General features: G+C 44.7%; 1 protein-coding gene across 1 annotated transcript in view; it reads right to left on the bottom strand.

Annotated features, from left to right (window-relative positions):
• Window positions 1-5327: 5327 nt before the first annotated feature.
• Window positions 5328-24384, bottom strand: part of LOC119403587 (uncharacterized) — a 72550-nt gene continuing 53493 nt past the window's right edge. Inside the window, exons 9-12 of the mRNA XM_049418365.1 lie at window positions 18091-18257; window positions 13399-13643; window positions 10046-10172; window positions 5328-5420 (exon numbers count right to left, since the gene is read on the bottom strand). Coding sequence (XP_049274322.1) covers window positions 5328-5420; window positions 10046-10172; window positions 13399-13643; window positions 18091-18257 — 632 coding nt within the window. The remainder of the gene's footprint in view (window positions 5421-10045; window positions 10173-13398; window positions 13644-18090; window positions 18258-24384) is intronic.

The following is a 24384-nucleotide window of genomic DNA, read 5'->3' as shown; positions in this document are numbered from 1 at the left end:
ACCTCAGGGTATAGGTAAATGAGGGTGACAAATACATGGAGGTACAGGAAGAAGCCTCGGCGGCAAAAGGAAAGAGGACTGCTGCAATAATGAAGCGGAGAGCGTTATGAGGATACAATAGGTACGAGGTGCTTCGAGGTCTGTGGAAAGGTGCAGTGGTTCTGAGGCTTACATTTGGGAACTCAGTGGTGTACATGAAGTCAGAGGTACAATCAGGACTGGATGTGAATCAACGGACTGGGACGCCTCACGTAGGGCGCTCAAGGGACGACGACAGATGAGGCTCGAAATGGCGATATTGGATGTACAAGTTTTGAGGCGAGAGACGCTCAGCGCAAAATGAGGTTCGAAGAGAGGGTAAGAAATATGAAAAAAGAGTACATGGGCAGAGAAGGTGTTCCGGTATTTGTATAGGAAGAGCCTTGAAACACAGTGGACAAAAAGAACTAGGAGACTCGCCAGCAAGTATACCGCTGGTAGTTTAGGGTATATGACAACACAGAGCGTTGAGGGAAAGTCAGAGAGGCGGAGAAAATTTATTGCACAGCAGCGACGAAAAAAAAAAACAGCTCTGAGTAACTACCTAAAGGGCAAGGAAAAAAACTAAAGAAGGAGGCATTTCATGATAATTCAAGTGCAAGCGCTTTACTGTTTGAAGCGACGTAGTGTTGCCTTAGAACGCGTAATTTTAAAGTGAGATTTAGTAAAGAAGAATAACAGTGCACATGCAGTGGAGGAGCTAAGGAAACAACAAAGAATGTTCTGGTTGAATGCGGAGATATCCACCCAGGTGTGTGTTTGGGCACGAGCCTACATGAAGCTTTGGGTTTTAGGGACAACAACGAAAACATGAGCCGCAATAGAAATAGGTTAGAGACGGTTAGATTATTGGTGGCAGAAAAGTAGCGATAAGGGACAAAAATAAATATTTGGAAAAATAAGGTCATTCTGCCATAAGGGACGGAGTGCTAGGCTGTGAATTTAAGTTTTTTTCGCTGTGGTAAGGTCGAATTAATCTAAGTAGACAAGGCATTAGGCCCACTTAGAAAAAAGTGTTTTATTTTTTTTTGTCCAGCTTGTGCCGCACGGCACCGCCCCGTTATAAACGGGACGTTCATAGCATGCACCCATACATCCGGCATTTTACTCACACCTGGGTGTTTTTCCAATTTGCAGCGGAGGCAGGCGTCGTGCCCCTCTAGGTGGCAGCTCTCAGCCTTCTCTCTCCCTTTTTGCTCTGTGTCCTTGCGTATGAAAATAAAATAAATAAACAAATAAATAAATGCATCTATCTTTTTTATATTTCTACTTTAGATAGGTTTATCATGAACTGGTTGTTTATAGGCACAGCTGTACAACAACTGCATTTTGAAAGTTTCTAGTCCACAGATGTGTTCTTGCTGTAAATTGAACACCAGAGCGTGTGCTGTCTCCAGCTGTGCACAAACAGGAATCAACTGTGCGCAAACAGGAACCAGGAAGTTCTGCACCTGCGCTTCTGCTGAAAAGCCCGTTCAAAGCTTTTTAATTGACATCTAAACTTTTCATATACAGTTTTTCAAGAATGCTAGCATGGCTTCCACTCCCGCGAGACTGCATTTCGATAATTTAGAAATGGAATAAAAGCTCTACAGAGAGTCATTTCCGGAGCAAAGATTACTGCCATTTACTACCAATGCACTCCCAAGAGATATAAACTAAATTGCCCTAAAAGCCGCGAATTTACTGTGAAACTAAATTAAAAAAACAAGCCATAAACGTACGCGCGTAAGGAGCGAAAACCTTCCATTGTGCCCCTTAGAAAATATTCAAAAGATGCTAATGCACAACTGTACAACTGTCATTACGCCAAAGAAATTATTTAAATGAAACCTTTGAGATATTGAATCTCAGCGTCAGTGAGCAAAATAGATGGCTTGCTGATGCAACTGTCTCCTGCTTCCCTGATAAAAAACGCTTCCATGATTTCAAGTTCTGTTTTGCTGTTTGCCTTCCTTAAAAATTGCGTGTTACCGTATTTTTTGTTGGTCATCCTCTAACTTTCCATCGACTCACTCTCAATCACTGTTATCGCGGTAGGTGAACCTGCGCCTCGAAAATGGATTGTTGATTGTTTGTTGGTTTTTTGTCGGTTTTTTCTGTTGCTTGTTCATCCTTGTTAGGAACTGCTTTTATCGGTTTGTCACTTTTGTTCTTTTTATATGAGTGTGGAAGATACGTGCGCACGATGTAATTCATGTACACGTGTCAGCTTTCAGTGAATATGTAGTTTGCATACCTGATACTTTTGATTGGCGATTTGATTGGAATGGCGTGCTCGGTTTGATGCGTTGTAAAAACGAGCGGTAGGTGTAATAAAAAAATCACAGCATATCCACGGAGTGAATTATGATGAGTGGGCGAAGCTGCGGAGGTTCATCGGTAAACCGTGAATCTTCCGTGAATTCTGCCCAACCGACGTGAGATCGGGCGCGTTTATACTAAAGGTTCGATGAGTTACGACGACTTGCAGCTCACTTTAATTTTACATGTACGCTGTGAATTTTCATTGTTTAGAAAACCATTGCGTTAGAAAAATCTGGCGTCTTTCGTTAAGCAGCTGGCGTCTTTTCGTTTTGCTTTAGAAACATCTGGCGTTCTTTCGTTTTGCTTTTACAAAACATCTGGCGTCTTTCGTTGGTTTATTTCATCAATCAACGGCGTTTTGAACAAATTTTTTATTGTTTAATCACGCACAGGAGAAATCTCACCAGGCACTACCTTGGAGGTAAACAATTGCTGCTAATGGGAATGAGAGACAGAAGAATTCGGCTTTTAGTTAACGCGCACGCTGCGAATTTTTTATTGTTCAACAACGCACAGGAAAAATCCCCCACCGGCACCACCTTGGAGGTCAAAGCGTAAGACCTGTTACGGACTACGACTACTACTACTGCTACTACTACGACGACAAGGACTACGAGGGACGAACGGGTGCCGCCTTAAGGAGCTTCGCCCCTAAAATGTCAGTTGTAAGTTCAGCGCTCGTCCAGTCTACTGTATTCCTGCGTCCTCGTCCTTTATTGTGCTATTTTTCCCCAGCTAAGCATGTACCAACTCGCCCAAATCAAAGTCTTGCTGCGCTACAAATCGTTTCAAGTGAGAAGGTTAGCTCACATTTTGTTCACCTCCCCCCCTGCCTTGCTCCAACCTTCACTCGTGACTGCGGCCGCTAGATGAGGTGAATTTGAGCTACCTGATCTAGAGTCACAAAACGCGATTTGCGCGTCGCGCTACAATGGACACCTTCCTTTGCATTACATTTTTGCATTGCTTGTTACGCTTACCGAAACTGTTGTCTGGAAAGGTCTGTCTGCATGCACGGCCATAATTGCCTCAAATGTAGCTTCAAACTACTACCTGAACTGCATAACTGCAGTCCTCTATAAATAGAAAGAACAAATAGTAGATAAGGAAAGGCAGGGAAGGTAACCCGTTTCGGAGGACCGGTTTGCTACCCTACGCATGGGAACAGTTAGACGGGGGAGATTGAAAGATGGAGAGGAAAGACAGCACATAAAACAGTCAGTCACATTCTAGCGTAGTACGCGACATCACTGCCACAGCCGCTTGTATAAGTCCGTTTCTTAAAAAAAAAACGAATCAATGCCTTCGTCGCCTTCAGCTGCGATATCTTCTCTCTACGACATGTAAGAATGCTTTCAAAAGACATTGGTCTACTGTCAAGGTGCGCTAGAACGGACGCCAGAGACTGTATCTGAGCAATATATCCCGGACAGTCGCATAGATTGTGCTGTAGGGTCTCCTCGCAACGACAAACATCTTAAAGAGCGTTCTCGGCCATTCCAATAAGAGATTAATAATATTTCGTGAACGCCGCCCCTAGTATTAAGCGATAAAGCACAGTTCACGCTTCTCTTCGGCAGAGTCCAGTTGGCATACAGAGATGCATCAAAGGGGACAAGTTGTGTTGACGATCGGTCTGGTTGGTCTGGCTGCTCAACGTGCAACATAGAGAGATCGTGATCTTCTGTGCAAGCTAAGTCTGCTGGCAGCATATATGACCTTGAAAGTGGTATGGTCTCTACCTGTGTACCTTCCCGAGCTGCCCGAGCGGCATTATCGGCGTGTTTGTTGCCTATGAAGCGCTGTGCCTTGGCAGCCACTGAAACGTAAATTGCGCACATAACTGTACTGGGTGCTTCAAGAAATGTGTCCGAAAATACTCAAAAATAAAGAAAATTCAATGTTAGCTCAGTCTTTTCAAAATCGGTTTTTTGTTGCGGCATACATTTCAAAGAAATCACATACGGCAATAATAAAACAAATGAAATTAACAATTTCCACAAACATGCAGTCGAGTCGAATGGGAGAACTCGAGCTCTTCCTGTGAAGAGCACGTTGCCGTGGCTTAAGGATTTCCAAAAAGCGGCTGCCGGTAATTTCAGCAGTGGTGAAATCTGACCAATTGTGCCATCAAAATCAACACCGGAACGCTGATTCTTTTGAAACGCCCAGAATAAGCAAGCGTCATTATATCACCCACCGGCCGACTTCACTTCGAATTTGTGTAGAACGCGCTTGGGATCGTAGCCCGCTAGAGGAACGTGCACTAACCAATTTAGAGGAACTCCGCTCCAATTGTTGCCGTAAAGAGTGACGTCATTCGTGTCGTCTGCTGGTTGTACACATCAGCTCTTCAGTTACGGTTTCGCTAGTAAACAAGGTGAAAATTCATTACTTTGCGGTAATTACGAAAGGTTCTTTTATAGAAGTTTCAAAGCGCAGAAGGGCTTCAATTCTGCAATTTCACTCAAGCGCCTGTCTCCACTACTAAGTAAAAAATCAGTTATTATAATTTGTTTAATTTCCGCTGTTATTGATGTCTAGCCATCATAAGACGTCTGCCACCACAGGAAAAGTTATGAAGGCAGCAAGCAAATATTCCATTTCCCTTAGTTTTGAGGGTTTTCGAACACATTTCTTCATGCACCCTCTACATTTGTTATGCAACTATGGTTTTACCCAAGCAGTGAAAGCAATCTATTCACCTTACTTTGCCGCGCCTTGTGGTTTACAATAATACCACCCATTCTGTTTCATATTGAATAACATTATGTATTTCAAGGAAACATAAACTATTGAGCAGCAACCACTTTGTCGTTATTGTTGGCACGTTTCTTTGCATTCTTCAGAAGACAAGCACAACGAAACCTGGATTTTAGTCATACTTTGATTAGTCATAGCATTGTTCTATGTGTGGAACCTACAACGGGTGTTGAAAACTTTATTCGTAGTTTTCTTATACAATCCACTGATCACGTTTTTCACATTTCCACATTTAAGAGTTCGTTGAATTTCTGCTGGAGTTCCCATTTTTCATCCGGAGGCAAGAAGCAGGCAGAAATGGCGGACCGGTTCTGTATGTAAATGAAGAAAAAGAAATCGTGATTGAGTAAATCGTGATTCTTGTGTGCAATTTATAGCGTGGTTCATTAGCACAGTACTTTATGCCCAAGATGAAACAAAGTGTTAGGGAAGTTAATATTACCCATTTTATCCACATTATCCATTTATCCATCTTATCCATAGATGCACCGGTATGCGCTGTTCGCTCATGGCAACGAAAATGACCCACCAAAACGACAAGGTACTTGCTCTCTATAAGCAAAAAGGGCCCAGTTGACTTTTCTTCGACAACGAAAAACCGTTGAAAAGGGGTGTGGCTTAAGCTGACGTTTCGACAAGAGTCCATGTGTACATAACGGTAGCAGTAGCTGCCCCACGAAGGTAAGTCTCCTTGAGAAAAAAGCAAGTACGCTGGCCGAAACATTTTGTTCAATGACAGTTAATGTTCAATAATTTTTCACAACTGCACGCATTCATCCTCCCGTGAACATTTGTTTTGCTTAGTGTGAGTAATGATAACGTAAACAAAAAGGTAATTAACACTTATATAAGTACTAAGGAAAAAGCAATCGCCACACGATCGATGTAACTCAATTGACGCCAATGAAATATAACACAAAGCCCTATGCATATTCTTTTACGCTGTATAACCATCGTTTAAATCAAGCGTAAAAGTTTTAAAAAATTCTATGACCGTGACATTGTCGATCGAGATGACCAGTAGATAGTAAATAATTTCTACCGATTCCCGCAAGGTGGAGCAAGGTTTAATGATGAGGCAGTTATCACCCATCTCTAATACAAAGCGTCCAGCAAATATTTCTAACTTTTTAGGACACACACCATTTCTTTGCAAACCAAAGGCACTTAAATGGTTTTCGTCCGTCCGTCCGCTCATCTATCTATCTATCTATCTATCTATCTATCTATCTATCTATCTATCTATCTATCTATCTATCTATCTATCTATCTATCTATCTATCTATCTATCTATCTATCTATCTATCTATCTATCTATCTATCTATCTATCTATCTATCTATCTATCTATCTATCTATCTATCTATCTATCTATCTATCTATCTATCTATCTATCTATCTATCTATCTATCTATCTAGCAGCCTTCGTTTTGGTACCATCGTACTCGCCTCCGTAACATTGCATATACCGAAATTGTCATATGAGCAGATAAGTGAACGACAAACATAACAGGCAATGACAGGAGTATCAAGACATGCCTGTCATGTACGTCATGAAACGATTTCTCACATTCACGAGTGGCACATACCCGCATACGCCAGCCCGTGGCACGCGTGACTTCGCAATAGGTTATTGACAGTATATAACTCTATATCAACCCAGGGCAGGAAAAATAAACATTAGAGCGTTTAAGAATAGGGGACCCAAGTCACTGGGTCCCCAAGCTGCGTTGGGTAGGCTGCGCTTGTGTTCGAAGGATCAGCAGAGTTTGAAAATTGGGTCAAACGCTGGCGGCGTTTGGTAAAACGCACGGGGCATCAAGTTATACGACACGCGGGAGACACTGCGTCGTGGCCCGTGCTGCGTCTGCGTCATCTTGCTGGCGACACAAGACGCTCTAGGGACCCATGTTAGTTCTCGATTTTTGGGTCTTGGGTCAACGCGAGCGTAAGAGCACGAGAGTGGCTTGGCTTCTGGGCATGCGCCTTGGAGGCTCGCAAACTTCCTGGGACGAAAAGGTCCACGAGGCTCCAGGTCTCGAACTCTCTATTGAAAACGTTATTACACACTTGCGGTTGATTAGACAAAAGACACACAGTTTGTTATAGCTTGTGCTTTTAATGCAGCACACAAACGCTCATATTGCACTCCTATGACAACATTCTGTATGCATAAGAAAGGAAGCTTGAGCGAGTTGCTATGCGTTCATCTTGGTTGATACAGCGCACACGAAATGACGACGAAGTGCAAGAAAGCACAGGGCAGGCGCTGACTCACAACTAAAGTTTATTGCCGAAAAACACGCATATATAAAGGTGATGTGCAACATAACAGACGAAATTCTGTATGCTAGTGTTGCTTGTCCCTGAATTAATAGGTAAAGAAACACTGCTTACAGTTCGTCTCCAGGAGACTGACGTCTGCGCTGTAACCTGGGTACCAGCGCTATCGTCAATCAGTAGCCCTTAAGTAGCCATTGTAGGCAACATGCCTATTAAATCTAGGATATACACTCAATTACTCAAGTTATACATAGACGTCAATCCACGTAGTAACGGTGGCTTAAAGTGCGGCATAAGCCGCTACGCGCTGACAGCTTCTCGCGAATTTGATTGGCACAGTTCGTGATATCAGCTTGAATTATTGCTACACGCAGGGATACCAATTTTATTAGAGCATAGTCGTTACTAATGCCAGTTTTTAGGGGCGAAGCTCCTTAAGGCGGCACCCGTTTGTCCCTCGTAATCGTAGTCGTAGTAGTCGTAGTGCGTAACCAGTCTTACGCTTTGACCTCCAAGGTGGTGCCGGTGGGAGATTTTTCCGGTGCGTTGTTGAACAATAAAAAATTCGCAGCGTGCGCGTTAACTAAAAGCCGAATTATTCTGTCTCTCATTCCCCATTAGCAGCCATTGGCATGTTCCAGGAGGAAACGTTAGTAGAAGTAGAAGTGTAAGTGTTAGCTAAAAGCCGACTTCTTCTGTCTCTCATTCCCATTAGCAGCCATTGTTTACCTCCAAGGTAGCGCCTGGTGAGATTTCTCCTGTGCGTGATTAAACAATAAAAATTTTGCTCAAAACGCCGTTGATTGATGAAATAAACCAACGAAAGACGCCAGATGTTTTGTAAAAGCAAAACGAAAGAACGCCAGATGTTTCTAAAGCAAAACGAAAAGACGCCAGCTGCTTAACGAAAGACGCCAGATGTTTTCGAAAGCAATGGTTTTCTAAACAATGAAAATTCACAGCGTACATGTAAAATTAAAGTGAGCTGCAAGTCGTCATAACTCATCGAACCTTTAGTATAAACGCGCCCGATCTCACGTCGGTGATGATGTACTGGGCAGAATTCACGGAAGATTCACGGTTTACCGATGAACCTCCGCAGCTTCGCCCACTCATCATCATTCACTCCGTGGATGTGCTGCGATTTTTTTCTTCACATACTCGCGCACTACAGGAAGCAACGGCGCCACTATCCAGCGGCTCATAAAAGGCTTACTAGAGAGGAAGCACTGACTTGGAGTAGGCTAGAGGCGGGTACCTACCCGCACGGTACACTACTCCACGCATTGTACCCCGGCAACTTTAACAGGCACTGTACATACTGCCCGGCCACTGCCAACACCCTGTACCACATGGTATGGGGATGTCGCAACAACCCAAGTATCCCGCCCATAGACGAACTGAACGTGGACGAAAACCCGGAAGACCGGTGGGAGGCGCTGCTGACGTCCGCGAACCCTGACGACCAGCTCCGGTTGGTGGACAGGGCTCGAGCGTCGGCTGCAAGCCATGGCTACCTGGAATGAGGAAGTCGCCCACCTCTGGGTGAAGAGCACGCGCGCCTGGTCCCTCAATAAAGTTTGATTCTCTCTCATCTCAAGATATGCCGAAAATCTCCTTTGTTCTTTTAGCAGGCCACACTCTCTTACTGCACATGTCTGTTTCTCTGTATACATACGCTGGCGAAACGTCAAGTAAAGGTAGATGAAAGTTAGCATCTGTCCTGTGTTTCTCAACCTATGAGTTTATAGTTTGTGCTTTCATTTCCCAAAAACTATGCACGATCTGACCCAACATCAAGTCTTGTTAATACAAGAGAAAATTCTTTATTTGCTGGGTTGTCGACTTGCACTTAGCCCTTTCAGCCCTGGATTTTTTATTTTGGTCGGGGACATTTTTTGTGTTTGTTTTCCTAATAGTTATGACCTCAGAAGACAACAAACGAAAAATTGAGCCAGTGGTGCAATTATTAATGCATTTACAGACATGACATCAAATTAGGTCATCAGGGCTCAGCGGTTGTGAAATGCGAAAAATGGCATGTTTTTTCCCGCTATTCACTAGAGTACACAAAATGTGAACCACGTCTGATTTTTCAATGTGATACTCATTGAAACAGCTTCGGTACGTCGACCCGAAAATTGCGCTTAGCCGCCTCAGCTGACCCGACTCGGCGTCACCCATGACTTCGGTCAAGCTTCTTCTTCACTACGGCTCCCAGCTCCGCAAGCATGTCACCATTTTGGTGTCAAAAGCAGTGGGGATCATTGAAGAAGTATTCCCCCAAGGATGGCCAGTTTTGGTTTCATTTCTGAGGTGCTAGGGGAAATGTTGTGTCATGGTGTCAATTGACACCGCCAGGGCCGAAAGGGTTAGGGCATAAAGCTTGGTGAATACATGTTCACTAAACGTGGGTGTCGGGTGTCCGTACTGCTCCATTTCAGGAGCCGTAGGGACACCTGACATGGGCAGTACGGACTGATGATTGCCCCCCTAATATGGGCATAAGGCTTCCAGTCGTAACGCTCCTGTCTCCGGCAAGCAGGGCTTCGCTACAGTACCAGGACCAGCTGTATGCATAACAGATTGCACAAAGAAACACTGCTTACACATACACAACACTGGCCTTGTGTCACAGGACGAGCTTCACTCACGCATTTGAGCAGATCGGCGGGGTCGAGTCCGAGCGTGAGCGCTAGGCGGTACTCGTCTTCAAGAGTCGTGTGCGTGATCGTCGGGTCGTCGACACTGATCGAGAAACTTGCACCGTCGCGCCGCAGTCTGCGTTAATCCGTAATCACAAATACATGCTATACAAGCAGCTGTCTTTATCACACATTACATATTCGTACAACAAAAATATACAGATCGGCTTTGTTAGCACTATTTAGTTTCACACACGCATTCAAACACTGTATTTTCCAGAATAGTGCACTAGTTTGCACAGCATTACAATGATTGTGGTATCCCTTCCACATATCATCGCCATTTCCGAACAACAGGCCTCAGGTATTACCGGCCACCCGACTTTGATCGTTTGATTGGTGCGTCAAAACACCGCTGACTTTGTACGTTCTGAAGAAATAAAAATTATTTGAGCAACTTTAACACCATGCTTTAGCACGATCTTTAACACTATAACTAAGGACAAGCTTTCTAAATAAAAAAAATAAAGCCAGGCCTGCGCTAAACATAGGAGCACGGAAGCTTGGGCGAGTTTCCAAGACATGATGGAACTAGTTCACAGTGCCAAAAAACAAAGGACAGAGGAAAGCGCTTGTGTTGTCTGTTCTTCTTCGTGTGTCCTCTATTTTCGGTGCTGTGATGTTATTCCATCTACAAGGAACACGCAGGCCAGTTACAGCTTAAGCTAAAGCAGCGGCCTTCCTAAAGCACGCTGCAAGCTCATTTTGGGCGAATACTGCAAGTACAGCTGAGAGGTTCCCACTAGGCCACAATTCATTATTCTGCCAAGTAGGGAGGTACCCACTGCGTCATAATTCATCACTGTGTAAAGTGGCGAGGTAACCACAACGCGTCTGCAAAGGAAATATCCCCACTTACGTAGCTACTCACTCTGATGATGCTGTGGCTCATGATAGTGAAGAATAATGGCTGAGCCCTTTGCAAAGGGTAGAAAGCTTTGAACCAGCTTGAAATCGTGGACAGCTTGTGAGAAGGAAAAGATTCGAGAAGGAAATATTTAGCCAAAGCTGGTAAATTGAGCATGAAATCTGGACCCGATCGCGTCCCAGTCTGATTCGGGCATAAAAAAAAGGAAAATCTTGGAGGACGCTTAAGCTTCACCTTGAAGAGTAGAACGCGATAGGGTAATCAGACCCACCATAATTCTTCCTTTTGCGTGTCAGCGAAGGGCCCACAAGGCGTCTCTAAGGGAACACGCGAACCTGCTCAGCTGCTCACTTTCTTGATGCTTTTGCACATGATGATGCTTAAATATGTCTGAGCGCTTTGTAATGGGTGTGACTTTAAAACAACCAGTCGCTGCCCAAATCACATGTTTTCACGCCTGGCGCGATTGTACGCTTCTTCCACGCAATATTAAATGCGTTGAAGAGACTCCTCCCACTACACGATGTTCGTATAGTATTTTTTTGTTCGAAGCTGTTTCAAGCAGTGGCATCGCTCTGTGAAAGAACACATGCTTGCCAGGCAGGAAACGTGGGTTATATTCTCACTCGAACCAATGTTTTTTTATTATTATTTTATTTGCATCATTTTCGATTTTTGCTCACCACCAACGACGCCGACACCGACACAGGAATGTCTGCGAAACGACCTCTTTAACGCTATTGCGTTAACAGAATGCCCTGTTCTCACATCTACAATGTTTTGGGGCAGTGAAAATTGCGCTCGAAAAAAGCCAACCTACCATTTCGCATATTTTTCTCGCTTGCATTGGCGTCATTTCGACACTTCTGTAAGTGCACTTACTCCTGCTATACAACATGGCGTTCGTCATCCAAATAAGTTACTGGTCGAATTTAGTAGAGATCGTACATACCCTTACAATAATATCAGGTGTTTAACGTCCCGAAACCATGATATGATTATGACAGACGTCGTAGTGTAGGGCTACGGAAATTTCCACCACCTAGGGTTATTTAACGTGCACCTAAATCTAAGTACACGGACCTCAAATATTTTCGCTTCCATCGAAAATGCAGCCACCGCGGCCGAGATTCGATCCCGCGACCTCGTGTCCCGCGACTCCACAAAATGAACTTCATGGTTGATTAACCGTCAGCTGGGCAATACGGCACTGGTTATTCTTTGCAAAAAAGGGAGATTGTATAAGTACTTTTGTGTGCGGTGCGTGTGCGCGAGCGTGTGTGTGCGTATGTGTTTAAATTCCAGCTCTGTTAATGTTGCGTTGCGTGATTATATGCTACCTTTGTGCAGTTAAGTTTCCCATAAATATATTTATTTTGAAGGTCAGCACTCTGTCGTTTCATTTTGTCTTTCTTTTCCTGCCTATTTTTTCACGCCCTTTTCATAATTTATCGAGCTGCAAACATTTTTCGTATACCTCTTGTATCTCTTTTTATTTTGATTTATTGTTTCCTCTCTATACATATTCCTTTCCATTCCTGGCTCATTCTATCTTTATTTCCCTATTTGTTTCTTTTCTCTTTCTTTCCTTCTCTTTCTATGCTTTACTCTATCCCTTCCTCTTATCTATCCTCCTCACCCTCACTGCCCTTTCCCACCCCCTTGGTATTATATACTATACAAGGCAATGTTACGCTCCGTTAGCGTGCCATAATAGCCGAGCAGTTGCGATGCTCGCCTTCAGACGGTGGGTGCGCGGGTTCGAATCCCGCCTCGTGAATTAGGTTTCCCCAAGAATTTCTATCTTTCTCTTTCTTTCTTTCTGCTTCTATATATTTCTTGCTCTCTTTCTGTATTCGTTCTCTCACCAATCAGTTATTGCGTCCAACGCAGGACGCGTCCGCGCAAGTGTTCTGGAGCGATGCAGAAGATGACGTTATTTTTGTTATTTTTTTATTCCTATAATTCACGATGTCAATGTAAATTGCCTCTCGCTTTGTTAATTGTTTTCAATGCGCAGAATGCAAGTGCACATGCCTGTGTTTAATTTTGTCTTTTAGTGTAAATGCCTGTGTTCGCTGTATGTCTCTATTATGTAACGTATTTCATGACCATTTCTTCTTTCTTTTTTTTTTTTGCTTGAATTTCAGCATTTATGTGTATGCTATTTCATTGTATGTGTTTCCCACTCCTGTAAAAGCCCCAGCTTGAGGTTGACAGTATTAATAAACAAACAAACAAACAAACAAACAGACGCACAGGACAAAAAGGAAGAAAACTATGATGAGTGCGCGTACCGTTTCATGGTGACGATCACTTCTGTTCACTCGTCACGGACCAATGCTTGGCTTAAACATCTCCACTTTCCCACCCCCTTGGTATTATATACTATACAAGGCAATGTTACGCTCCGCTAGCGGGTTCTACAGAATACCTGAGCACGGGGTGTTCCTGTGTACTAGGGTTCACCGCTCCGGTGAGTATGCTGCTCGTCAGGCAGCACTCGAAGTGGACGCCAGCTGACAGTGCTTGCCGGTACGCGCACCCTCCTTCCAAGATGGCTCGGTAGCCATGGCCGATCCGCTCGGCATGAAGTTCATGCACAGCCCTCAACACTGTGGCTGGAGGACCGGCCTCGCCCGCGTGAGCAGTCCGGTGGATTCCCCAAGAGGCTGCACGCTGCACCATCGCTTACACTCATAAGCTGCACTTGAGAGACTTAGTGAAAATTTGTCAGCTCCTCTGAGATTACAGGCTAGAAGTTTCTTGCCCTTCTCTGCCTTAGGGCAGTCCTAGTGAGCCTCACTTAAAAATCTTTATGCTAGGGCCCCATGTATACATAGATGGTCTTAAACAATTTGTGCAGCCATTCTTTACATGCTGAGCTTCTAATAAAAAGTTTCAATTCTTTAATTTCAATGTTCTTGTGCGATCTCATACACTCCGCTACCCATCGCGAAAACAGTACCACACTCCTCTATTGTGAATGTCAGCTTACCAATTGATTATAATTACAGAGAACACTGCCTAAAATTTACTGAACTAAAAAGCAAAAATAAAAGCACTCAAGTAGACAGAAAATGTTCGTTTATATGTAGGAGCAAAAAAGAGCTAACTAGAAAATTGTAAGGAGGCATATAGGAATGAACATGAAGGCTAATTACTCCGACTATTCGAAAATGAGGTAAGAAGCAAACTGTCGATCCAGGAAGGAAGGTTCGCACCTTTCCCTTCGTCAACTGAGATTAGGACGGACGCTTCAATAATATTAGAATGTGATAATTACAGCAAAGGTGAGAACACGTCATCTACGCATTCTAGAAACAACGTGGACGGCGAGTTAAAACAGCTTGAATGCTTGCTGCTCTAGTCGCTCCAGTGTTAGAAATTGAGGAGTCATTTTCAGGTCGCTCTCAATGGAGTTATTCGCCCAACCCTCCAAATGTTCTCGTTGCCATTAGTAAGCAACCTTCTGCCACGCCATATAGCGTACTCTCAAACGCTTCAATACGATGGCAAATTAGACGAGTTGGTAGCTGCTCATGTTAACACAACGCACGAATGAACAAGGGTGGCGCAAGAAAAGAAAAACAGGACCCTTCTTCGTTCTGGATTTACGTTAAAATACGGGGCTTTTCAAATTTTCTGTCGTAAAATCTTTAAAATCGGGGAAATGCGATATCTGGTCGATGCCTTCACAGTTACTTCGACTGTAGCTGCAGGTATCTTAAGATGACTAAAGACATCATTGGCGACAGTAATAAAGAATGTTAAATTATTTACCTTTCTAATTAGTGGAGTCAGGCGGTTATGTCAAATAGGAGAATTGAAGTCCTTCATGCGAATGACTTATTGTAGATTTGAGATTTCAAAAAAGCGACCTGTAGTAATTATTGCGAAGTAATGAAATTCAACCAAATTCAACGGTCAAACCAAAACGCGGAATAGGGCAACTGCCATATTCTTCTGAGACGGCCAGAATAAGTGAGCGTCGTTAAGTCAACCATCAATCGACTTCGCTGTGTGGGTGCGCGGGCTGCGCTGGCAATTATAGCTCACATGCCGCACACACGTTAACGAACGCAGAAGAACTACACCTCTGTATGGTTGTCTTGAGCAGTGACGTCATTCTGGTTGTCTGCTTGTTGCGCTCATTCGTGCTTCGGTTTCGCCTTTGAACTTGGTTGAATTTGATTACGCCACAATAATTACTAGAGGCCGCATTTTCTATATCTCGAAGCTGTGATGGATTCCTCACATGAACTTCAATTCTCCCATTTCACATAACCGCCTAACTCCACTAATTAAAAAGTTAATCGAACTATCTCATTTGCTGTGCCAAATGATGCCTTTAACATCTTGTTCCTGCCACTACGGAAAAATCAGCGATGAATGCAGCCAGCACATATCGCATTTCCCTGATCTTTTAGGATTTTCCAACACATTTCTTGAAACACCCTGTATACACACACACACACACTGAACCTTCCTCTAGCCACAAATATTACCCCTTAACGTAACAGTGGGAGGTTGCGCTGTTCAGTTTGGACTGGCGTGACCAGTAACAGCTGATAACAGTAACAGCCGCTTGGCCGACAGCCAAGCTATTCCATAGGGGTTCTGGACAAAGCATCTCTGCCGTTGGCGCGAGCCTCAGGAGCGAAGATGACTGGCGCCCTCTTTTCTTTATTGAAAAAGTTACCGCACTGAGATGTTTCTCAGATTTTCGCAACGCCGACGAAGTGCAGTTGAGTTCTTGTTATGATATTCCCAAGGACATTGACAATGACCAGAGGCACGAGGCCATATTTGCTGAAAAGATGTCTCACAGCTTAGCCTCCGCTTACACAGCAGTTATTCTGTTCCTCCGGCAGTGCGGCCGGAAAAAGTAAGAGCAAAATAGAGAAGAACGCAGGCGGAGCTTGTCAAGTGATGACGACATGCTCCCTCAGCTATGGTTCATAGGAAAACGACCAGCAGGCATGCAGGTCGTGGACGCTATCCAAGGCGAATGGCGCATCTTTTCGGCCATTTCCTCTAAGTTGAGGCCATGACAATTTGACCAACAACCGGTCATGCGGAAGTTAATCATAACTGCTGATTTGACATGCACTATAGGCGTGGATAAAGGCCCGAGACGCTATTGGGCCGCCTGTTGCTTGGAGCGGCCTTCAGGTAATGTTTACTTATTTCGGATCGAAATGGACAGCTGCCGGAGATCTGATGACTGTAGCTGCGAGGAAAAAATCGCCCATCTTCTCTGTCATTTTCCTCGCTTCAGTGCGGCAAGAAAGGAGCTTTGAAAAGTGTTGGATAGACTTGACAATCGCCCTTTGTCGGAGGAAAGGGTCTTGGGACACTCCAAGAGACCGTGCTCAGCTCAGGAGGCTTTGATGGGGTTTTTGCGCTTCTAGCGTATAGCAGGTCTTTTAGGCAGACTAACATGTTCGCTGCTTCACGCTTTCTTGAGGTCTCGTTTTACGTGCGGAGTGACCCACCGGTGGATGACGCGCCTATGCCTGTTTTATGCGCTCCAAAGAGATGAGGCTGCTGCCTTTGCGACTAGCGCTTGGCGGTTTTATTTGAAAGATGCAAAGCTCATTTTCACCTTTTTCGCGTAAACCTATGCTGAAGTCCAAAGTGTCCGTCACTAGAAAACAGAAACATACACTCGTTTCCTCTGTGTTATGTTTTCTTTTGCGTCTGTAAAACTCACGAGGATCCATTATTTCCACTACAATGTTTGGGAGCAGCAGGATGAACGAATGTACTGATCAAAATGACACGTATTTGAGAAACCGCGGCCATACGTTTTCGATGAACACAACAGAGAGACAGGCCGCCACTCCGCTCTTTAAAACCAACAGCACCGTCCAAACGTCTGATGCAATAAAAAACCTATAATATCGGTTGGATTTTCAAATCTTAGACGGCACCACATTACGGAGAGTTCTCGAGCGTGGGTCACCGGTTGGCGACACCGTACGCAGCAAGAAGACGTTCTCATTGAGTGCGTCGTCTGTCACCGGTGGGTGATGGCATTTAACATAAAGAGTACTATTCTGGCTATTATTAACTTCCTGCAAAATGAATTGTACCTCTGCATTCAATTGTGATGAAGTTATTGCATCAGCAAGCAGATGGATGCTCGCAACTTCGCGGCCGCGTAGGAGGAGCACAGGCCGTGACCCACCGGTGACCGACAACGCGGTGAACGCGTTAAAGGGACACTAAAGAGCAAAACGATTTTTCTCGCATTAGTAAAGTAGTATTCCACGATACCAAAGACACCACGCTTGCTGCGAGAAGACGCTTAATAAGCGAGAAAACGCGCAAAAAGAAAATACAGGTGTCGACGCCACCTTTGAATTCTAGCAACATTCGCCGTGACGTCACATATATTTGACGGCGCCTGCTTGGGCCTACGTAGTTCCTAATCGGTTAAATCGAAGTACATTGTCCTCTGAGGAGGCCAGAGACTTGACATAACGAGTTTGTGGAAATTTCCTCGAGCCAGTGGCGCCAAAATACGTCAAGTGCTCTTTGAAATCTTTTACGTCACGAATTACAAAGTTTGGCGCGAAATTTAAAAATGAAACTTTGAACTTGGTTTTCTCCTCTAATAATAAACCTATGGTGGTGAAACAAACTACACAAGAGTTCTCCGAGCACACTTTCTCAATCAAAACCAATTCAGTGTTTCTCTTTAGTGTCCCTTTAAGCAGTTTCGTACATCGTAATCTTCTCTCCGTTTTTCACTTTTTTTTATTTTTTACTCTTCCATTTTTTTATAACACCTCTTTTCAATCATTTTTATCGCCCTTTCCGCAGCGCAGGGTAGCCGGCCGGTCTGACAACTGGCTAACCTCCCTGTCCTTCGGTCTATTTTTTCCTCCTCCCTCTGGAGGCAAGCAGGTTAAACTATAGCTTCGCTCTACTTCATGTATTTCGCCATTAGCGCATCGGCCAAATATATTTAGGGCATTTCTCTCATCCTTGCAATTTGGCCACATCTTAAAATAACACGCCGATCTTGCAAATTCGCATGCAGAATGTCTTTCAACAGCAGCCACTGGTAAATAGGCGGCAAAAATAAAAAGAAGGAGCTGCGTACTCCAGTGCGCACCTGGAATGATTCTATGATGAGTGGGTCGGTAATCTCCTCTCCGTACTGGACTGACGGCGAAGGGACGGCTGACCCGGATCGTAGCGCGACCACGCCGCAGACGTCGATGCCGACGACACCTTGGCCGATGTACTCGCGGCACAATTCCACAACATCGGGCGCCCACTCTGCGAACGCAGAACAGACTCGCTGTCACGATAGCAGGTCGGCTGACGGCACACAGCCTCAGATTTACTTGCATGTATGAATTTGGTGTAGAAATGTGCCCGCAGCCGCACCCATGTCAATCGATAATGGAGGCCTTCCTACGCGTGAAAACAACGACAACATGCTACGATGGCTACCAGTAGGAATGTGCCAGACAAATTAACCAGAGTCCAGCACATTTATACCTGCGGCCGGACGTGCATGGTACGCGTGAGAGCGAATGTGACAGACTTGGGCTAGTCGGTACACACTTGGAAGGGGAACAGCGTCTTTTCGCGCTGTTAACCTCCCAAGAGAAGGTGAGATGTTGCGTTCACACTCCCTCGACCGCAGCCGATTTCGAATAAAATCAGGGTGAAGTTAACGCTTGCGCCACAACTACTGTAGGCAAGTTCGCTGCGCGATAGGGATGGCCTTTGCGCGTAACTGCGTAGTTTACGATCACGTCTGGCGACAAAAAATTCAGCCTGGTTCCGTGCACACCTGCTGGTAGATTGCACTTCAGTTTTGCCGCACTGACTAGCTGTTTTTTCTTATGCGCAAATAGAACAGCAAGTAAGCAGAAAGGCAACCAGTTATTCATAACGTTTTATTCGTGTTGCTGGGTCCGTGCAGACTCTCTCGCCTGGAAGCGGGCTGATGCGCATCGATGTGCACGAACACACGACGGGGCAGCGTTATAGGGACCATATAGCGGTTTCAAAGATGGAGGGCCATGTGGCTGGCACGTTATGAAAGGGGCAAGCCGTGTATGGTGGCTCCTCGTGCCAGCGTCTAATGCCAATACTGAGCGCATCTTTCGTTGTGTCAGTTATACAACGAAACTGGAACACGCCAGAAAGTGAAGCTAGGCGTTTCAACCAGACTTCACTGCTTGAAGCTGGGCTTGTTTTATGGTGGCCCCAGCAATGATATTGGTCTAAGGCGTCAAGTTATTGTGCTTGAACGTTCGATGGTTGCTCTGGTAAGAAATCTTTGAGGTTAGCTGTCTGCAAGCGCACGAAACCTATAATTCCATATGTGTTTGCAGCTTACCGGTAAGAACTGCTCTTTATTTTGTCTTTATTCTTCTTCAACATGATATTATTCAGCGCTCGACAATGAAAATTGTATTATTGACAGCACTTCTGTTTTATTATGCGACAAGTTTCATGCTAAGAACAAATTACATTACTAATTTCGATGATTTTTCACTTCAGTGCTGGCCCCTTTTAAAATCTGCCCAATGACAACCCCGCTTTGCTATACTAGAAAACAACCGTACATTGCCCTTATCAGGTGCTTACAAATCAGATGTTCGATTTTTAGCTTTCGTATTCATATAATGACCACGCATACATAATCATATTCAAACTGAAGGTCACAGAAAGCAAAAGACGAGAAGCGAACGACAAAAGCGGCGTCTAACAAGTAGGTTGAGTAATAGGAAAACGAAAATATATGAGTACAACATCAATACAGAGGGGAAATGCGCGGGAGTCACGCGTGCAATGACACTTTCGACAGAGTGCTGGATGCACTAATAACCGCCTAATGCATAAAAGAGATTCATTAACAGGGCAGCCATTATATTGCATTGGCGAGAATGTAGGCGTTCGCTTACTTATCTAAGTAAGCGAACTTTCTGCACATGCTTCATTGTGAACAAGGCTCCCGTGTGGGAGCCGAAACGTCTTTTTAAGAATATATTTTTACTTTTGGGCGGCGCTGTATTTCCTTCGTCCTCGGTTAATAGATGTAGTTGTTTTTATTGCGCCCTTGTCATCGTGTACTTTTAAAGGTTTCTTTTTTGCGCACTCCAATTTTGAAGTATGAAGCGGCAACTTGCCCAGTATTCAGTAAATTTACCTTCAGGTAATACCAATTCTGAACACTAAATTTGAAAGGCAGCGCAGCGAAAGGTTTCATTCATGTGACGGTCGACTCTTGTAGGCCCTCCTTCGGCATGCATTTCAAAGGAGCGCGGAAGGTCATTACGCCACTCATTACTCGCAGGAAGGACACAGAGGGACATCAACGTCGCAGACACGTTCTCCTAAGTGAGCTGTTTTAGCCGTTGCTTGCATACATTTGCATCGCCGCACTGTCCGCGAGGATATTCCACAGATTACACTCGTACGTAATGAATTACAACTAACCAATAAGTTTAAATGAATTTCATTTTTGGCAGTTTGTAATAGAGGATAGGTACACCTATTGGGGAGCCGCAACGTTGGATGCGTCCGCTACTTTCTGTTGGGTGCGGTCGCGGAATCGGCTTGCGCCTCCATAAGGAGAAGCTACGGAGACGCTGAGCAGCACTCGTTGGCGGAGTTTTCGGGCCAACAAATTGGAGCTGTTTCTTTCGACAACCAGCGAAGAATGGGCACTGGACTTCACTGTGCTGCCACGTGACTGGTATAGAAAATCGGAGTTCTGTGCTCTTAAAAACTAATCTGAGCGGTTTTTGCCTCAGCGCCATGTACGAACTGACCCAGACTTGGACCTTGTAGCTACAAGAGGCTGTTCGGCAGATTGTAAAGGCAGCCATGAGTGAAGAGAAAAGTAGCCACAAATAGTCAGTTAATCCCAGCGTCAAACCTGTAGCCAAATAAAACACAAGAGATATTATGAATACGCGTTTTATTTTCGGGAAATATTTATATTTCGGAAAAGAACAAAAACAGAATAAAGAACACCATGCAGGGTAAGTTGTAATAACTGAATAATTATAAGTTACATGCATTTGCAGATAGCCATTATCAAATAGAGAGTTCGTAGTAGAGTAACTTTCACACAATCATGCGAGAAACTCAGCACAAGGATCAAACAATCAAGACTTTCTCTTTCTTGAACCCCTGGACCAAATATGATTCCTCGAATCCCCATAAGACCTGTCCAGCTTGAATAAACAAAGTGGAGGGGTTGCTTCTATCCATGCCTAAGTTAGGCCTTTCGTGCGACAGACACAGTTCTTTGGGCTAAGGTCGAATATTCGCAGCAAGGTACCAGCAATTCGTACATTTCTAGACGTAAGTACATTTATGTGCTTTCAATTTACCTGCACAGCGAGTGCTGGAATAACATACCACACGTATACAAGCGCTAACTCCGCACTTGTAGCGCGCCCGCTTGTAGATAGTGGCGGTTTGATTTTGTACAATTGATCGTGCACAATTATCCTGTTGTTGTAGCCGAGGATGCCAATTAGCTTCTTCCCATATACTGTATCTGTACGCACTTGTTGTGGTCGTTTTGGTGGCAATGAGGCATTGCTAGAGATTTTTTTTTAATTGCCAGGCCTGCACGGAACACGCAGCACAGTCACAGCGAAAGCTGGAAGAGCGGCCTTTATAGAGCCCGTTGTGGATTCTCTTGGGGAAATTAATACATCTACACATGCAAGGTACCCCCTATGCCATAAATCATTGTAACTTTCCCGATCGTCTCACCAGTTATAACGACCTTATGAAGTCATTTTACCTTTCCCGAAGAATCTTCCCTCCACCTAACCACAAGTTATGCCGAGCTCAGGCCACTACCTTACGCCTGCTACAAACAAACTCCGACCCGTCACTTTCCAGATATCACTAGATTTACCCCGACATATACACTAAGAAAATCTGTAAGATATGCAAGACACAAGTAGCATCGCTCCCTCACATGCTGTGGGAATGTCCCGTCCAGTACCAGCATGTTACTACCGAGACCCTCTCGTCGAGATGGTGCGCTGCTCTGCGCAGCTCCCACCTCGACGATCAGCTATGGGCCATCCAGCAAGCCCGCGAGGCGGCGAAGAGGCAAGACCTCGACGTCCCCACGTGGGAGGCCTAGGTCAAGGAACTTAAATTGCTGGTTCTTAATAAGGTTTATTCCTCCTCCTCATGAAGTACGGAAGCATCCCCTATGCCATTATTCGTCATTCTGCAAAGAAGCGTGGTACCCGCTACACAACTGTAAGGCATTGTGCACTTTGTGCTGTGGCTGATGACGATGAAGAATTATGGCTGAGATTATTGTAATGGCTTGGAAGTAATCAACAACCTGGTCACTTGTTGCGCCATTCGAATTGTGTGACACCTGGTTGTTATTAACGCGGTAGCGTTAAAGAGCTCGTTTCGCAGAAATTCCCCGTGTCGGCTTCGGTGTCGCCGTCGCTGTTTGTGAGCAAAAAAATCATCATCTTGTCTGTAACAGAAAAATCAAGAAGAATAAAATAAGTAATAAAATCGTTGGGTCCGAATGAGAATCGAACTCAGACCGGCTGCGTGGCAAACAGATGTTCAACCACACAGCCGCGCCTCTGCTGGGAACTGCACTGAAAGCAACTTTGATGCTTCACAAACATACGCGTCCTATATACAGATGTCACAGTACGATACGTATTATCGCAGTATTATTGCGTGGTGCAAGCGTGGATTGCCTTCGGGCGTCACACCATGCTAATATAACCACGACTTGGTGGTTTAAAGCTAGCCACCCATTACAAAAGGCAAACACAATACTGCGTGCCCTTAAGACCACGTAGTGGGTGCATCGCAACTTCGAAAAAGTTTCTCGCGCATAATTACTCCTGGTTTAAAGCATGCTACCCATCACATGAGGCGCGCACCTTAGTGCGCGCAGTTCGTTACACACACGTAGTGGTCGAAGTACGCACTGGGCATGATATCGCTATCGCGTTCAACTCTTAAAGGCGAAGCTTAAGCGTTCCCCATTTTTTTTTACTCCTCTACGGCGCTATGTTATATATGTAGGACTCCGTGTTTTCGCTGTTTATTCTTTTTTGAAAAAATCGGCAGGTGCTTATCAGAGTTAATATTTTTGGCGGAAATACGGCGTTTATCGGAGTTTATTTCTCGTAAATCCCCAATTCTCCGAAATTCGGAGTTTCTTATTATTCTGGAAGCGCCAAAATCTTAGGTCAACTAATATCTGAACACTAAAACATCAAAACACACGAAGCACATTTTTTTTCTAGAAGGTTTGAATGCACAAAACCACATACGCACAAGGAAATACTTCAACACATAACACCTGTATTTGTTCGTATAACAACCTTATGCTTAAAGCTCATTGTAAAACACGCAAGCATACTTTACGAGTTGCTGTCAGTGACCGAACCGCGCTCCTTTCCAATGACGACCCTCAGCTCTGAAAATGCCCTTTCAACGTTAGTACTAGAAGCAGGAAGCGCCAGAAGACGCAGCGCGCAGCGTGAAAGCACTGGCCACTGGACATAGTGATGTCTCCAAAATGACAGGGGTTCAACAATGTTACATATTTCATAGCACTGATAGTTCGCAAAATCACTCAGGAGCTGGCTCATGTCGTCAGTTTCAAGAAGCACTAATTTAAAAATAGGCGCATAGGTTTCGAACGCGCAGGGCAGCCCATCCTGCCCTGCACGTATACCCAGTATCGGAAATTCCTTAATGATTCAGAGCAGGGCACGCGAATGGGTCTTCAGAAACCTCATCTTAACGAGCAAGTCGTGCACAGCTTCAGGCGATGAAATAAAACTCTTGAGCTTCTCACACTTCGTTCCCTTGGCTTGGCGCCAGTAGTCCAAGATATCTCCTACAGCTTCATAAAAAGAGAACCACCTCGACGGACATACGGTTTTCAGCGACTTGATGGGCATGCCCATGGCCAAGCACACAAGACCAAACTTACGGCGCAGCTCCCGCGACGACCTCAACAGGGCAAGAAAGTGCACAGCAAAATCGTGAACTACGTTAAACGAGCTCGTCCTGATTCCACCCTCGAGAGCGTTGTTGAGTAGGTGGCACGGATCTTTGAAGGGAAGCGCCATGAATTCGGTGTTGGAGAGTTGCAAGTCCTTGTGAAGCTTCTGCATGTAGGAAGCTGAGTCGGAGCACAATACAGCTACGTCACCTAATACAGCAACGCGCGGCAAACTTGAAATCGGTCAAACCAGAAGATGTATCAATGAGCGCTTAGAACTTGCCCTTTGGATAAAGAAGGGAACCATGTCATATTAGCCTTTGAAATCGGAGTTTATCGGACAAATCCGAATTGTCAAAACTTTTACCGGCGTACGTTTATCATATTTTTTCGGATAAAGCTGAAAAGACGGAGCTCTGT

This window comes from Rhipicephalus sanguineus, chromosome 8 (genome assembly GCF_013339695.2).
Source record: "Rhipicephalus sanguineus isolate Rsan-2018 chromosome 8, BIME_Rsan_1.4, whole genome shotgun sequence".
NCBI classification, from domain to species: Eukaryota; Metazoa; Arthropoda; class Arachnida; order Ixodida; family Ixodidae; genus Rhipicephalus; species Rhipicephalus sanguineus.
Note: the sequence above shows the minus strand (reverse complement) of the source record. Positions and strands in the feature narration are given on the sequence as shown.